General features: G+C 44.3%; 1 protein-coding gene across 1 annotated transcript in view; it reads right to left on the reverse strand.

The window, feature by feature from the left end:
* LOC122920030 (mucin-5AC-like) overlaps window positions 1-15,911 on the reverse strand; it is a 116,853-nt gene that overhangs the window by 29,470 nt on the left and 71,472 nt on the right. Inside the window, exons 19-22 of the mRNA XM_044269240.1 lie at window positions 15,320-15,502; window positions 13,642-13,836; window positions 11,203-11,362; window positions 7,705-7,827 (exon numbers count right to left, since the gene is read on the reverse strand). Of these exons, the coding sequence (XP_044125175.1) occupies window positions 7,705-7,827; window positions 11,203-11,362; window positions 13,642-13,836; window positions 15,320-15,502 (661 nt within the window). The remainder of the gene's footprint in view (window positions 1-7,704; window positions 7,828-11,202; window positions 11,363-13,641; window positions 13,837-15,319; window positions 15,503-15,911) is intronic.

Here is a 15,911-nt window from a genome sequence, read left to right on the forward strand (position 1 = left end):
CGTAACAGACAATCTGGCTTCATGTCAGCAGAGAATTAGTCTGCATGTCATAGCAGAGAATCAGGCTTCATGTCAGCCACCACTGCAACAGTCCATTGGCATATATTTAGGCCTAGCACACAGGCAGAGGAGAGGTTCATTCAACTTTGGGTAGCATCGCAATATAATGGTAAAATGAAAATAAAAATAGGATTGAATGAGGAAGTGCCCTGGAGTCCAATAATATATGGTTATGGGGAGGTAGTTAATGTCTAATCTGGACAAGGGACGGACAGGTCCTGTGGGATCCATGCCTGGTTCATTTTTATGAACGTCAGCTTGTCAACATTGGCTGTAGACAGGCGGCTGCGTTTGTCTGTAATGACGCCCCCTGCCGTGCTGAATACACGTTCAGACAAAACGCTGGCTGCCGGGCAGGCCAGCACCTCCAAGGCATAAAAGGCTAGCTCTGGCCACGTGGACAATTTAGAGACCCAGAAGTTGAATGGGGCCGAACCATCAGTCAGTACGTGGAGGGGTGTGCACACGTACTGTTCCACCATGTTAGTGAAATGTTGCCTCCTGCTAACACGTTGCGTATCAGGTGGTGGTGCAGTTAGCTGTGGCGTGTTGACAAAAGTTTTCCACATCTCTGCCATGCTAACCCTGCCCTCAGAGGAGCTGGCCGTGACACAGCTGCCTTGGCGACCTCTTGCTCCTCCTCTGCCTTGGCCTTGGGCTTCCACTTGTTCCCCTGTGACATTTGGGAATGCTCTCAGTAGCGCGTCTACCAACGTGCGCTTGTACTCGCGCATCTTCCTATCACGCTCCAGTGCAGGAAGTAAGGTGGGCACATTGTCTTTGTAGCGTGGATCCAGCAGGGTGGCAACCCAGTAGTCCGCACAGGTTAAAATGTGGGCAACTCTGCTGTCGTTGCGCAGGCACTGCAGCATGTAGTCGCTCATGTGTGCCAGGCTGCCCAGGGGTAAGGACAAGCTGTCCTCTGTGGGAGGCGTATCGTCATCGTCCTGCCTTTCCCCCCAGCCACGCACCAGTGATGGACCCGAGCTGCGTTGGGTGCCACCCCGCTGTGACCATGCTTCATCCTCATCCTCCTCCACCTCCTCCTCATCCTCGTCCTCCTCGTCCTCCAGTAGTGGGCCCTGGCTGGCCACATTTGTACCTGGCCTCTGCTGTTGCAAAAAACCTCCCTCTGAGTCACTTCGAAGAGACTGGCCTGAAAGTGCTAAAAATGACCCCTCTTCCTCATCCTCCTCCTCCTCCTCCTGGGCCACCTCCTGTTCCATCATCGCCCTAAGTGTTTTCTCAAGGAGACATAGAAGTGGTATTGTAACGCTGATAACGGTGTCATCGCCACTGGCCATGTTGGTGGAGTACTCGAAACAGCGCAACAGGGCACACAGGTCTCGCATGGAGGCCCAGTCATTGGTGGTGAAGTGGTGCTGTTCTGTAGTGCGACTGACCCGTGCGTGCTGCAGCTGAAACTCCACTATGGCCTGCTGCTGCTCGCACAGTCTGTCCAGCATGTGCAAGGTGGAGTTCCACCTGGTGGGCACGTCGCATATGAGGCGGTGAGCGGGAAGGCCGAAGTTACGCTGTAGCGCAGACAGGCGAGCAGCGGCAGGATGTGAACGCCGGAAGCGCGAACAGACGGCCCGCACTTTATGCAGCAGCTCTGACATGTCGGGGTAGTTGTGAATGAACTTCTGCACCACCAAATTCAGCACATGCGCCAAGCAAGGGATGTGCGTCAAATTGGCTAGTCCCAGAGCTGCAACGAGATTTCGCCCATTATCACACACCACCAGGCCGGGCTTGAGGCTCACCGGCAGCAACCACTCGTCGGTCTGTTGTTCAATACCCCGCCACAACTCCTGTGCGGTGTGGGGCCTGTCCCCCAAACATATGAGTTTCAGAATGGCCTGCTGACGTTTACCCCGGGCTGTGCTGAAGTTGGTGGTGAAGGTGTGTGGCTGACTGGATGAGCAGGTGGAAGAAGAGGAGGAGGAAGCCGAGAAGGAGGAGGTGGCAACAGGAGGCAAAGAATGTTGCCCTGCGATCCTTGGCGGCGGCAGGACGTGCGCCAAACAGCTCTCCGCCTGGGGCCCAGCTGCCACTACATTTACCCAGTGTGCAGTTAGGGAGATATAGCGTCCCTGGCCGTGCTTACTGGTCCACGTATCTGTGGTTAGGTGGACCTTGCTACAGATGGCGTTGCGCAGTGCACACTTGATTTTATGGGATACTTGGTTGTGCAGGGAAGGCACGGCTCTCTTGGAGAAGTAGTGCCGGCTGGGAACAACATACTGTGGGACAGCAAGCGACATGAGCTGTTTGAAGCTGTCTGTGTCCACCAGCCTAAATGACAGCATTTCATAGGCCAGTAGTTTAGAAATGCTGGCATTCAGGGCCAGGGATCGAGGGTGGCTAGGTGGGAATTTACGCTTTCTATCAAATGTTTGTGAGATGGAGAGCTGAACGCTGGCGTGTGACATGGTTGAGACGCTTGGTGACGGAGGTGGTGGTGGTGGTGTTGGTGGTACATCCCCTGTTTGCTGGGCGGCAGGTGCCAACGTTCCTCCAGAGGCGGAGGAAGAGGCCGAGGCGGCAGCAGCAGAATAGGCCGAGGCGGCAGCAGCAGAAGAGGTAGCAGGGGGAGCCTGAGTGACTTCCTTGGTTTTAAGGTGTTTACTCCACTGCAGTTCATGCTTTGCATGCAGGTGCCTGGTCATGCAGGTTGTGCTCAGGTTCAGAACGTTAATGCCTCGCTTCAGGCTCTGATGGCACAGCGTGCAAACCACTCGGGTCTTGTCGTCAGCACATTGTTTGAAGAAGTGCCATGCCAGGGAACTCCTTGAAGCTGCCTTTGGGGTGCTCGGTCCCAGATGGCGGCGGTCAGTAGCAGGCGGAGTCTCTTGGCGGCGGGTGTTCTGCTTTTGCCCACTGCTCCCTCTTTTGCTACGCTGTTGGCTCGGTCTCACCACTGCCTCTTCCTCCGAACTGTGAAAGTCAGTGGCACGACCTTCATTCCATGTGGGGTCTAGGACCTCATCGTCCCCTGCATCGTCTTCCACCCAGTCTTGATCCCTGACCTCCTGTTCAGTCTGCACACTGCAGAAAGACGCAGCAGTTGGCACCTGTGTTTCGTCATCATCAGAGACATGCTGAGGTGGTATTCCCATGTCCTCATCATCAGGAAACATAAGTGGTTGTGCGTCAGTGCATTCTATGTCTTTCACCGCTGGGGAAGGGCTAGGTGGATGCCCTTGGGAAACCCTGCCAGCGGAGTCTTCAAACAGCATAAGAGACTGCTGCATAACTTGAGGCTGAGACAGTTTCCCTGGTATGCATGGGGGTGATGTGACAGACTGATGGGGTTGGTTTTCAGGCGCCATCTGTGCGCTTTCTGCAGAAGACTGGGTGGGAGATAATGTGAACGTGCTGGATCCACTGTCGGCCACCCAATTGACTAATGCCTGTACCTGCTCAGGCCTTACCATCCTTAGAACGGCATTGGGCCCCACCATATATCGCTGTAAATTCTGGCGGCTACTGGGACCTGAGGTAGTTGGTACACTAGGACGTGTGGATGTGGCAGAACGGCCACGTCCTCTCCCAGCACCAGAGGGTCCACTAACACCACCACGACCATGTCCACGTCCGCGTCCCTTACTAGATGTTTTTCTCATTGTTATGGTTCACCACAACAACAAATATATTATTTGGCCCAATGTATTGTATTCAAATTCAGCGGGATATAAATTTGAGGCCTAGTATTTAGGCGCTGGGTGACCGGTATGGATTTAGTGACAGAATTAGACTTGGAAATGCACAGAAGCGTGTGTGTGAAGTTATTCTGAATGACCCTATGTGCACCTTCAATATTATATACCCTTTTAGGGATAGATTTCAAATAGCTCTGATATAGCAGAAACCACTAAATTATGAAATTGCTAAATTGGGAATTGTACTTCAACCCAGAACAAAAAATGTGCTTTGACGGACACTAAATATCTTGCCCAGCAACAACAGTACAGCGGTGGGTAACGAGAGATTTAGAGGGATTTAAATTTGAGGCCTAGTATTTAGGCGCTGGGTGACAGGTATGGGTTTAGTGACAGAATTAGACTTGAAAATACACAGTAGCGGGTGTGTGTGAAGTTATTCTGAATGACCCAATGTGCACCTTCAATATTATATACCCTTTTTGGGATAGATTTCAAATAGCTCTGATATAGCAGGAACCACTAAATTATGAAATTGCTAAATTGGGAATTGTACTTCAACCCAGAACAAAAAATGTGCTTTGACGGACACTAAATATCTTGCCCAGCAACAACAGTACAGCGGTGGGTAACGAGAGATTTAGAGGGATTTAAATTTGAGGCCTAGTATTTAGGCGCTGGGTCACCGGTATGGATTTAGTGACAGAATTAGACTTGGAAATGCACAGAAGCGTGTGTGTGAAGTTATTCTGAATGACCCTATGTGCACCTTCAATATTATATACCCTTTTAGGGATAGATTTCAAATAGCTCTGATATAGCAGAAACCACTAAATTATGAAATTGCTAAATTGGGAATTGTACTTCAACCCAGAACAAAAAATGTGCTTTGACGGACACTAAATATCTTGCCCAGCAACAACAGTACAGCGGTGGGTAACGAGAGATTTAGAGGGATTTAAATTTGAGGCCTAGTATTTAGGCGCTGGGTCACCGGTATGGATTTAGTGACAGAATTAGACTTGGAAATGCACAGAAGCGTGTGTGTGAAGTTATTCTGAATGACCCTATGTGCACCTTCAATATTATATACCCTTTTAGGGATAGATTTCAAATAGCTCTGATATAGCAGAAACCACTAAATTATGAAATTGCTAAATTGGGAATTGTACTTCAACCCAGAACAAAAAATGTGCTTTGACGGACACTAAATATCTTGCCCAGCAACAACAGTACAGTGGTGGGTAACGAGAGATTTAGAGGGATTTAAATTTGAGGCCTAGTATTTAGGCGCTGGGTGACAGGTATGGGTTTAGTGACAGAATTAGACTTGGAAATACACAGTAGCGGGTGTGTGTGAAGTTATTCTGAATGACCCTATGTGCACCTTCAATATTATATACCCTTTTAGGGATAGATTTCAAATAGCTCTGATATAGCAGAAACCACTAAATTATGAAATTGCTAAATTGGGAATTGTACTTCAACCCAGAACAAAAAATGTGCTTTGACGGACACTAAATATCTTGCCCAGCAACAACAGTACACCGGTGGGTAACGAGAGATTTAGAGGGAATTAAATTTGAGGCCTAGTATTTAGGCGCTGGGTCACCGGTATGGATTTAGTGACAGAATTAGACTTGGAAATACACAGTAGCGGGTGTGTGTGAAGTTATTCTGAATGACCCTATGTGCACCTTCAATATTATATACCCTTTTTGGGATAGATTTCAAATAGCTCTGATATAGCAGGAACCACTAAATTATGAAATTGCTAAATTGGGAATTGTACTTCAACCCAGAACAAAAAATGTGCTTTGACGGGCACTAAATAACTTTCCCAGCTACAACAGGACAACGGTAACGAGAGATTTAGAGGGATTTAAATTTGAGGCCTAGTATTTAGGCGCTGGGTGACAGGTATGGGTTTAGTGACAGAATTAGACTTGGAAATACACAGTAGCGGGTGTGTGTGAAGTTATTCTGAATGACCCTATGTGCACCTTCAATATTATATACCCTTTTTGGGATAGATTTCAAATAGCTCTGATATAGCAGAAACCACTAAATTATGAAATTGCTAAATTGGGAATTGTACTTCAACCCAGAACAAAAAATGTGCTTTGACGGACACTAAATAACTTTCCCAGCTACAACAGGACAACGGTAACGAGAGATTTAGAGGGATTTAAATTTGAGGCCTAGTATTTAGGCGCTGGGTGACAGGTATGGGTTTAGTGACAGAATTAGACTTGGAAATACACAGTAGCGGGTGTGTGTGAAGTTATTCTGAATGACCCTATGTGCACCTTCAATATTATATACCCTTTTTGGGATAGATTTCAAATAGCTCTGATATAGCAGAAACCACTAAATTATGAAATTGCTAAATTGGGAATTGTACTTCAACCCAGAACAAAAAATGTGCTTTGACGGACACTAAATATCTTGCCCAGCAACAACAGTACAGCGGTGGGTAACGAGAGATTTAGAGGGAATTAAATTTGAGGCCTAGTATTTAGGCGCTGGGTCACCGGTATGGATTTAGTGACAGAATTAGACTTGGAAATACACAGTAGCGGGTGTGTGTGAAGTTACTCTGAATGACCCTATGTGCACCTTCAATATTATATACCCTTTTTGGGATAGATTTCAAAGAGCTCTGATATAGCAGGAACCACTAAATTATGAAATTGCTAAATTGAGAATTGTATTTCAACCCAGAACAAGAAATGTGCTTGAACGGACACTAAATAACTCGCCCAGCTACAGCACTAGGGACAGATTTAGCTGGATATAAATTTGAGGCCTAGTATTTAGGCGCTGGGTGACCGGTATGGATTTAGTGACAGAATTAGACTGGGATATGGCCAAAAAATGAACAGACTATTGCTGGTTAAATGCACTTGGTGTGACAGCTTCACCCTGATGTAGGCTTTAGCCAAAAAACAACCACACCATTGAGGGTTAAATGCACTTGGTGACAGGCGCAGCTTGCCCCTGATTTTGTATATGGCCAAAAAATGAACAGACTATTGCTGGTTAAATGCACTTGGTGTGACAGCTTCACCCTGATGTAGGCTTTAGCCAAAAAACAACCACACCATTGAGGGTTAAATGCACTTGGTGACAGGCGCAGCTTGCCCCTGATTTTGTATATGGCCAAAAAATGAACAGACTATTGCTGGTTAAATGCACTTGGTGTGACAGCTTCACCCTGATGTAGGCTTTAGCCAAAAAACAACCACACCATTGAGGGTTAAATGCACTTGGTGACAGGCGCAGCTTGCCCCTGATTTTGTATATGGCCAAAAAATGAACAGACTATTGCTGGTTAAATGCACTTGGTGTGACAGCTTCACCCTGATGTAGGCTTTAGCCAAAAAACAACCACACCATTGAGGGTTAAATGCACTTGGTCGCAGCTTGTGCTGGCGCACCACAAGACACAAAATGGCCGCCGATCACCCCAGAAAAATGAGACTGACAAACGGTCTGTGCAGCCTAAAAACAGTGAGCAATTGAGGATCAGCAGCTCAATGATCCACAGCTGCAGATCGATCAGTTAATCAAGTCCTTTGGAGGAGTTAATCTGCCTAATCTCGCCCTACTGTCGCAGCCGCAACCTCTCCCTACGCTAATCAGAGCAGAGTGACGGGCGGCGCTATGTGACTCCAGCTTAAATAGAGGCTGGGTCACATGGTGCTCTGGCCAATCACAGCCATGCCAATAGTAGGCATGGCTGTGATGGCCTCTTGGGGCAAGTAGTATGACGCTTGTTGATTGGCTGCTTTGCAGCCTTTCAAAAAGCGCCAAGAAAGCGTCACAAAAGCGCGAAGAAAGCGACGAACACCGAACCCGAACCCGGACTTTTACGAAAATGTCCGGGTTCGGGTCCGTGTCACGGACACCCCAAAATTCGGTACGAACCCGAACTATACAGTTCGAGTTCGCTCATCCCTATCCATAATCTACTCACCTTCAAGCTTCTCCATCTTTTGACAATCATCGGGATTCAGACAAGTCTTTAGGCAGGGAGTGCCACAAGGATCATAGTGCCAGACACAATGACCATCCTTGTTGTAGTAGTCACAGAACACAGCTAAGAAAAATAAGAACTAGATAATATTAAAATATAAATCTGCTGATCATTGCCAATATTCAAAAAGGGTCCAAAAACAGAGCCTGGAAACTATAGGCCGGTAAGTTTAACATCTGTTGTGGGTAAACTGTTTGAAGGTTTTCTGAGAGATGCTATATTAGAGCATCTCAACGGAAATAAGCAAATAACGCCATATCAGCATGGCTTTATGAGGGATCAGTCATGCCAAACTAATTTAATCCGTTTCTATGAGGAAGTAAGTTCTAGACTTGACAGCGGCGAATCAATGGATGTCGTATATCTGGACTTCTCCAAAGCATTTGACACTGTTCCACATAAAAGGTTAGTATATAAAATGAGAATGCTCAGACTGGGAGAAAACGTCTGTATGTGGGTAAGTAACTGGCTCAATGAAAGAAAACAGAGGGTGGTTATTAACGGTACACACTCAGATTGGGTCACTGTCACTAGTGGGGTACCTCAGGGGTCAGTATTGGGCCCTATTCTCTTCAATATATTTATTAATGATCTTGTTGAAGGTTTGCATAGTAAAGTATAAATTTTCGCAGATGACACTAAACTGTGTAAAGTAATTTACACTGATGAGGACAGTATACTACTACAGAGGGATCTGGATAGATTGGAGACTTGGGCAGATAAGTGGCAGATGAGGTTTAACACTGACAAATGTAAAGTTATGCACATGGGAAGGAATAATGTAAGTCACCCGTACATACTAAATGGTAAAACACTCGGTAACACTGACATGGAAAAGGATCTAGGAATTTTAATAAAGAGCAAACTAAGCTGCAAAAACCAGTGTCAGGCAGCTGCTGCCAAGGCCAGTAAGATAATGGGTTGCATCAGAAGGGGCATAGATTCCCGTGATAAGAACATAGTCCTACCACTTTACAAATCGCTAGTCAGACCACACATGGAGTACTGTGTACAGTTCTGGGCTCCAGTGAACAAGGCAGACATAGCAGAGCTGGAGGGGTCCAGAGGAGGGCAACTAAAGTAATAACTGGAATGGGGCAACTACAGTACCCTGAAAGATTAGCAAAATAAGGGTTATTCACTTTAGAAAAAAGACGACTGAGGGGAGATCTAATTAATATGTATAAATATATCACGGGTCAGTACAGAGATCTCTCCCATCATCTATTTCTCCCCAGGACGGTGACTGTGACGAGGGGACATCCTCTGTGTCTGGAGGAAGGAAGGTTTGTACACAAACATAGAAGAGGATTCTTTACGGTAAGAGCAGTGAGACTATGGAACTCTCTGCCTGAGGAGGTGGTGATGGTGAGTACAATAAAGGAATTCAAGAGGGGCCTGGATGTATTTCTGGAGCGTAATAATATTACAGACTATAGCTTCTAGAGAGGAGTCGTTGATCCAGGGAGTTATTCTGATGCCTGATTGGAGTCGGGAAGGAATTTTTTATTCCCCTAAAGTGGGGGAAATTGGCTTCTACCTCACAGGGTTTTTTTTTTTTTTTTTGCCTTCCTCTGGATCGACTTGCAGGATGACAGGCCGAACTGGATGGACAAATGTCTTTTTTCGGCCTTACAGTGGGATGCAAAAGTTTGGGCAACCTTGTTAATGGTCATGATTTTCCTGTATAAATCGTTGGTTGTTACGATAAAAAATGTCAGTTAAATATATCATATAGGAGACACTCACAGTGATATTTGAGAAGTGAAATGAAGTTTATTGGATTTACAGAAAGTGTGCTATAATTGTTTAAACAAAATGTGGCAGGTGCATAAATTTGGGCACCACAAAAAAGAAATGAAATCAATATTTAGTAGATCCTCCTTTTGCAGAAATTACAGCCTCTAAACGCTCCCTGTAGGTTCCAATGAGAGGCTGGATTCTGGTTGAAGGTATTTTGGACCATTCCTCTTTACAAAACATCTTTAGTTCATTCAGGTTTGATGGCTTCCGAGCATGGACAGCTCTCTTTAAGTCACACCACAGATTTTAAATTATATTCACGTCTGGAGACTGAGATGGCCATTCCAGAACGTTGTACTTGTTCCTCTGTATAAATGCCTTAGTGGATTTTGAGCAGTGTTTAGGGTCGTTGTCTTGTTGAAAGATCCAGCCCCGGCGCAGCTTCAGCTTTGTCACTGATTCCTGGACATTGGTCTCCAGAATCTGCTGATACTGAGTGGAATCCATGCGTCCCTCAACTTTAACAAGATTCACAGTTCCTGCACTGACCACACAGCCCCACAGCATGATGGAACCACCACCATATTTTACTGTAGGTAGCAGGTGTTTTTCGTGGAATGCTGTGTTCTTTTTCCTCCATGCACAACGCGCCTTGTTATGGCCAAATAACTCAATTTTAGTTTCATCAGTCCACAGCACCTTATTCCAAAATGAAGCTGGCTTGTCCAAATGTGCTTTAGCCCACCTCAAGCGGCACTTTTTGTGCTGTGGGCGGAGAAAAGGCTTCCTCTGCATCACTCTCGCATACAGCATCTCCTTGTGTAAAGTGCGCTGAATGGTTGAACGATGCACAGTGACTCCATCTGCAGCAAGATGATGTTGTAGGTCTTTGGTGCTGGTCTGTGGGTTGACTCTGACTGTTCTCACTATTCCTCGCTTCTGTCTATCCGAGATTTTTCTTGGTCTGCCACTTCGAGACTTAACTTGAACTCAGCCTGTGGTCTTCCATTTCCTCAATATGTTCCTAACTGTGGAAACAGACAGCTGAAATCTCTGAGACAGCTTTCTGTATCCTTCCCTTAAACCATGATGGTGAACAATCTTTGTCTTCAGGTCATTTGAGAGTTGTTTTGAGACCCCCATGTTGCTACTCTTCAGAGAAAATTAAAAGAGGAGGGAAACTTATAATTGACCCCCTTAAATACTCTTCCTCATAATTGGATTCACCTGTGTATGTAGGTCAGGGGTCACTGAGCTTACCAAGCCAATTTGAGTTCCAATAATTAGTTCTAAAGGTTTTGGAATTAATAAAATGACAACAGTGCCCAAATTTATGCACCTGCCTAATTTTGTTTAAACAATTATAGCACACTTTCTGTAAATCCAATAAACTTCATTTCACTTCTCAAATATCACTGTGTGTGTCTCCTATATGATATATTTAACTGACATTTTTTATCGTAATGACCAACGATTTATACAGGAAAATCATGACGATTAACAAGGTTGCCCAAACTTTCGCATCCCACTGTATGTACTATGTTACTATGTTATTTATGGATAATCACATTTGTAATGAGTAATGCCAGGAGTGATGCTATGGAAACTGTTAACAAGAAGAAGAACCCGTGGTGTAACTGAGGCTTTGGCGTGGTGGAGGTGTATAAGGAAGTAATGCAAATGGGTTAAACTTACGGCAGATGTTTGGAGTTCTCCATCTTATACATATGTCATGTCTTCTACATTCCGCAGAATACGCAGCTATGGAGGTACATAGACATTCACAGTCCCCTATATCATTGCTACAAGTACAGGTATCTTCAACACATGTATCATAGAATGGAATGGGGTCCACCTGTGAGAAACAATTAGATATTAGAGAAAAGGAGTGCAGCAAGTGTTGTATGGAAAATATAAGTCATTCCTGTGTGCTAATATTATATTTAAAAAAAACAAAAAACAGGAAGCTTAAAGGGTTTGCCTGATGAAGACGTCCCACGTCCATATGGACTAATAGAGGAGGTGATTCCATGCTTGAAATCTTTATAAGCCAGAAAGGACAGTCACTGAGAACGTGCAGCTCTAATTATGGTGGACTCAAACTGTCCTTCTCTTAAGGCCTCTTGCACATTACTTTATTGTCGACCCAACCCGCCGCCAATGTGTCTGGCAATCATATGTAGGGCAATGTGGCTGGTGGCGACATGGAGAGCGATATCGCAGGTACTTATATAAGAGGGCAATGTTCCTTGAAATGTATTTGGTACTGTGCATCTAACAACTGTCATGTGCTCACTGTGATTAGCAGTGGTAGAGTGGCTCTGGTTGACATTGTTTTGTGGGTTCTGTGTGTTACACAATTATGTTGGCGTTCTAACTGTACTTCTATTTAGGCTGTGTGGCAGGCCGAGTTTCAGTAGCTTTTTCGCTGGTACTGTCCGAAAGGCATCCGTATTCCACTGTTATGGGGGTCTATAGGCAGATACTATTATGGGAAACTGTGGCTGATACTCTTATGGGGGCACAAAACAGGCAGTGTTTTATGAGCAAATTCAAAATGAAAAATCTCCCGCACTCTGTAAATACTTTACTTCTTTATTGGAAAATCCTTAAAAAAACATCTTGTACAACGATTATAAAATAGGCCTACGCATTTTAGGCATAGTATGACGTCTCCTTAATCATGGTATTTATTGGCTCTGTGCATTAGTCTATATCTTCAATCTTCTTGCTTTCTTACAGACTCTTGTCTAAATCCTCACCAACCTCTGGGTTTCCTAACATAAACATCAGCAATGTGTGCATCGGCCCATGTAAAAGGCTTTTTAAAAAGTCACTGAGTTTTTAGCAAACTTTGGTTATGTCATAGAGACATATCGAAAGTTTTGATTGGTGGGGGTCCAAGATGAGAAGAAAGAGCTTGCATATTGCGTGCTCTCTCCTCACTGCAGGAGAGGAAGCAGGAGACAGACTTACTAGAAAGTCTATGGACCCATATCGATTGTGAACGTTTCTCTGTCTTTGTTCTAGCGATCAGTGATGATCTCAGCGCTCAGATCCCCACCTACCAAAACATTTAATGTGTCCCCTATATATGGCTCAGTGACCTTTTAAACAAGCATGGATTGACTGTCTATATGTCCCATATTGAACTGTATAAAAGGAAAATAATCTGCCGTACAGTATTTTCTCTGCTAGAGTTTTTACATGCTAGGGTGCAGGGGCATACACAGATCTCCAGGGCCCTATAGCAAAACGTGTTATGGACCCCCTCTGCCCCACACATTTACTTAATACACTTGCGTCAGTCACTCCCAGGCAATGCAAAGCGCAACGCTCCAGACTTCTGACGAGCTTATGTTTACATTTATGTTTTACTTTTATTAAAGGGAACCTGTCACCACATACCTTGAAATAAATCTAGCTGACTTGTCAGAAGACTCTAATGCTCTTTGTCCCATCTATAAGTGACCCAAATCTGGAGAAATGTCATTGGTGGATAGACAGTACGCTTGTTTTTGGCCCTGATGAGAATCAGGGCTATGCTGTGCATGCATCGATATGAGAACAAATAGAATATGTGCAGAAACACAGGTCCAGGCAATATTATGTCGCCATTGCCTGGCCCTGTCAATCAAATCAGCTAGGGAGGGTCTGGCTACGGAAAGGAGCTGGTCTTCGGTGCAATGAGAGCAATGGTGATGCCCTTCCTGCACCAAACCTCTAATTTGCATACCGAACAAATACAGTGTTTTAATCAGGTGAACTAAAGCTATCTGTCTATGCTGTCGATGGAAAACATGGATGTGTTGGGTCCACCAGAGGGAGAATCACTCTTCCTCTTCAGCAGGGGATTCACCTCTATGATGCCTACATGCCCTGATAGGATAGTACATTAGATAATACAAGAATTAGAATGACAAGTCGGGCAGGTGGGTATTATCAGCAATTCTTGGCAGAATTTTCCTTTCTCCGGAATAAAAGCTTTATACCTGGCTTGCTTGCCCGGAGCTCGATTTTCACCTTGCCACATAAATTTTAAAATATCGTAACATTTACCTGAATGTACTGAGGATAGAAGTACAATCAACATTAATCTCTCAAATGATTATAAATAATGGCTTTGAAGAGTACCAGTGACTTGCAGGAAGCAAAAACTTCACTATTGATGAGGTTGCAGTGCTTTTGGGCCCAGGCAAGCTTTTCAGGATTGGTGTCACATGGAGACTCAGCTCTTGATCTTTCATGAATACATCCTTGTGACCAGGAAGATGTGAGGTCATTCGCTGCTCGTCCATCATTATCTCCACATAGTCCACAGACCGTCCCCTGATAAAGCAGAGAAATCAAGTTAGTGTACAAGCTATGCATTATACATACACATTCTTCTTCTATGAAGTGGAACAAAAATTCTGGGGAAATGTATTTATATCTGATGTAGCCTAAAAACAACACAAAGTTGGACCTAATAATTGCCACTAAATGGCACTATTAGTGATGAGCGATCCTAGATCCAAAGTCGATTTGTTAAAAACCTAGTTTTTAACAAGTCTCCGTAAAGCATTAAAATGTATGCGCTCGCGAGACTTCGGTGAATAACTTTGGGCATCGATTTTTAAACTTTAAAACCATTTTAAAACATGGATCTGAAGTCGGCTTTGGATCTGTGTTTTAAAATGGTTTTCAAGTTTAAAAATCGATGCCCAAAGTTATTCACCAAAGTCTCACGAGACTCCGGGAATAACCCATTTTGCCTTGCCAGAGCGCACACATTTTAATGTTGTACGAAGACAGCGTTAAAACAAAGTTTTTAATGAATCGACTTCGGATCTAGGATTCGCTCATCACTAGCCTGTAGTGTGAGGGGGCAGAAGCTGTATCATTAATCTGTCAGGGCCGTCCTCAGGGGATATAGAGCAGTGTGGCGTGGTGAGATTCTACCCCTCTGTCTCTGCAAAACCATGTAAGATGGGAAATGTAGGTTTCATTAGGAAAACCATATCTGACAAGATAAAGAATCAAGATGGCAGACAACCCACAAATTACACATCAAATAAAACAGGTATACAAAAGGCATACACAAGAGCCTCTATCTTATTAATTAATAATGGCCTATCTTGCACTTTACAGGAAAAAAATAAAAATAAATCCCAGAGTGCTTCTTTAAAAATAAAAGCTAAAATCTGGTTGCTGTTGAAAACCCCTCGGCTTTTCCTTGTCCAGGTTTGATTAACCATCTCCACTACAAATACCAACATCATGTACAATTATATACTGTACATAGCACACACACATATCATGTCTACTTTCATATACACTTGGGGTTATTTATTAATCCAAAATACGTCTAAATTAGGCGCATTTCAGGTGCAGATGGTGACTTTTTCCCGCTCATGCCAGGTCTAAAATTTTGGGCAGGTTAGGGCTGTCAGGCCAGTCTCATTCATCATTTTCTATGTCTGGCTTAGGCATAGAAAAAGGTCTACATGTAAGACAGCTAGGTAACTGTCTTACATTTAGACTGGCTCTGGATGGCCGGCGCCTCTTCATAACTTTGGCGAATCCACTGACAGCTATGGGCCTTTATTAAGATTGGCATCTAAAACGCTGGTCTTAATAAAAGCACCCCAATGTGTATACAGGTACAGATAGATACAGAGTTACACACAAACACTTTATATACACTCATATACATAGCACACACCATACCGTACATAGCATTATATACATACCCTACAATGTATACCAGGCATACTGTCCTAGTCGTGTCATGTGTCCATTTGTAACCTTAGAAATAAAGAGAACTTCATACCTCAGTTGTGTTTGAAAGTAGGACAGTAGCGGTCATCTTCTGATCATACATCAGAGTTAGGTACTCTGTGACAAAGACAATGTGTTGCCCCATTAACGTAATACTGTAAGAATTATCTTTAGGTCCGTTATTATGTTTTGTTATTTCCTCTACTCGTCCTTCATATATGTCTATAGTTATGTTCTGTAACAAAAAGATTAGATGTGCATTGGGATGCTGTTAGACAGAGAATGAATTGCATTTGCAAGTTATTTAATGCTAAAAATAGTAACGGGGGGGGGGGGATTTATAAAAAATTCGCAAATTAAGGAATTTGCTGGTTTTTGGGTCATGTGTGCAAAACATCTGCAACTTCAATTTAGAAAAACTGGTGTTAAAGTGGGTGTGGTTTCTTGCTCCATTGCACCCCCTTGCCCTGCGCTTCATGGCACAGGGCAAGGTCGGTTTTGATTAGATCCTCACTAGTCCAAGGTGGAGGCTTCGGCCTAGCAGTGTTCACGATTACGTCACAGGCACAAATGGGCAGTCTATTGCACTGCCTTATGATTTAAAACAGCATAGGGCAACACTGGAGACCACCCATTTGTGCCAG

Source organism: Bufo gargarizans, chromosome 10 (assembly GCF_014858855.1).
Source record: "Bufo gargarizans isolate SCDJY-AF-19 chromosome 10, ASM1485885v1, whole genome shotgun sequence".
Classification (NCBI taxonomy): domain Eukaryota; kingdom Metazoa; phylum Chordata; class Amphibia; order Anura; family Bufonidae; genus Bufo; species Bufo gargarizans.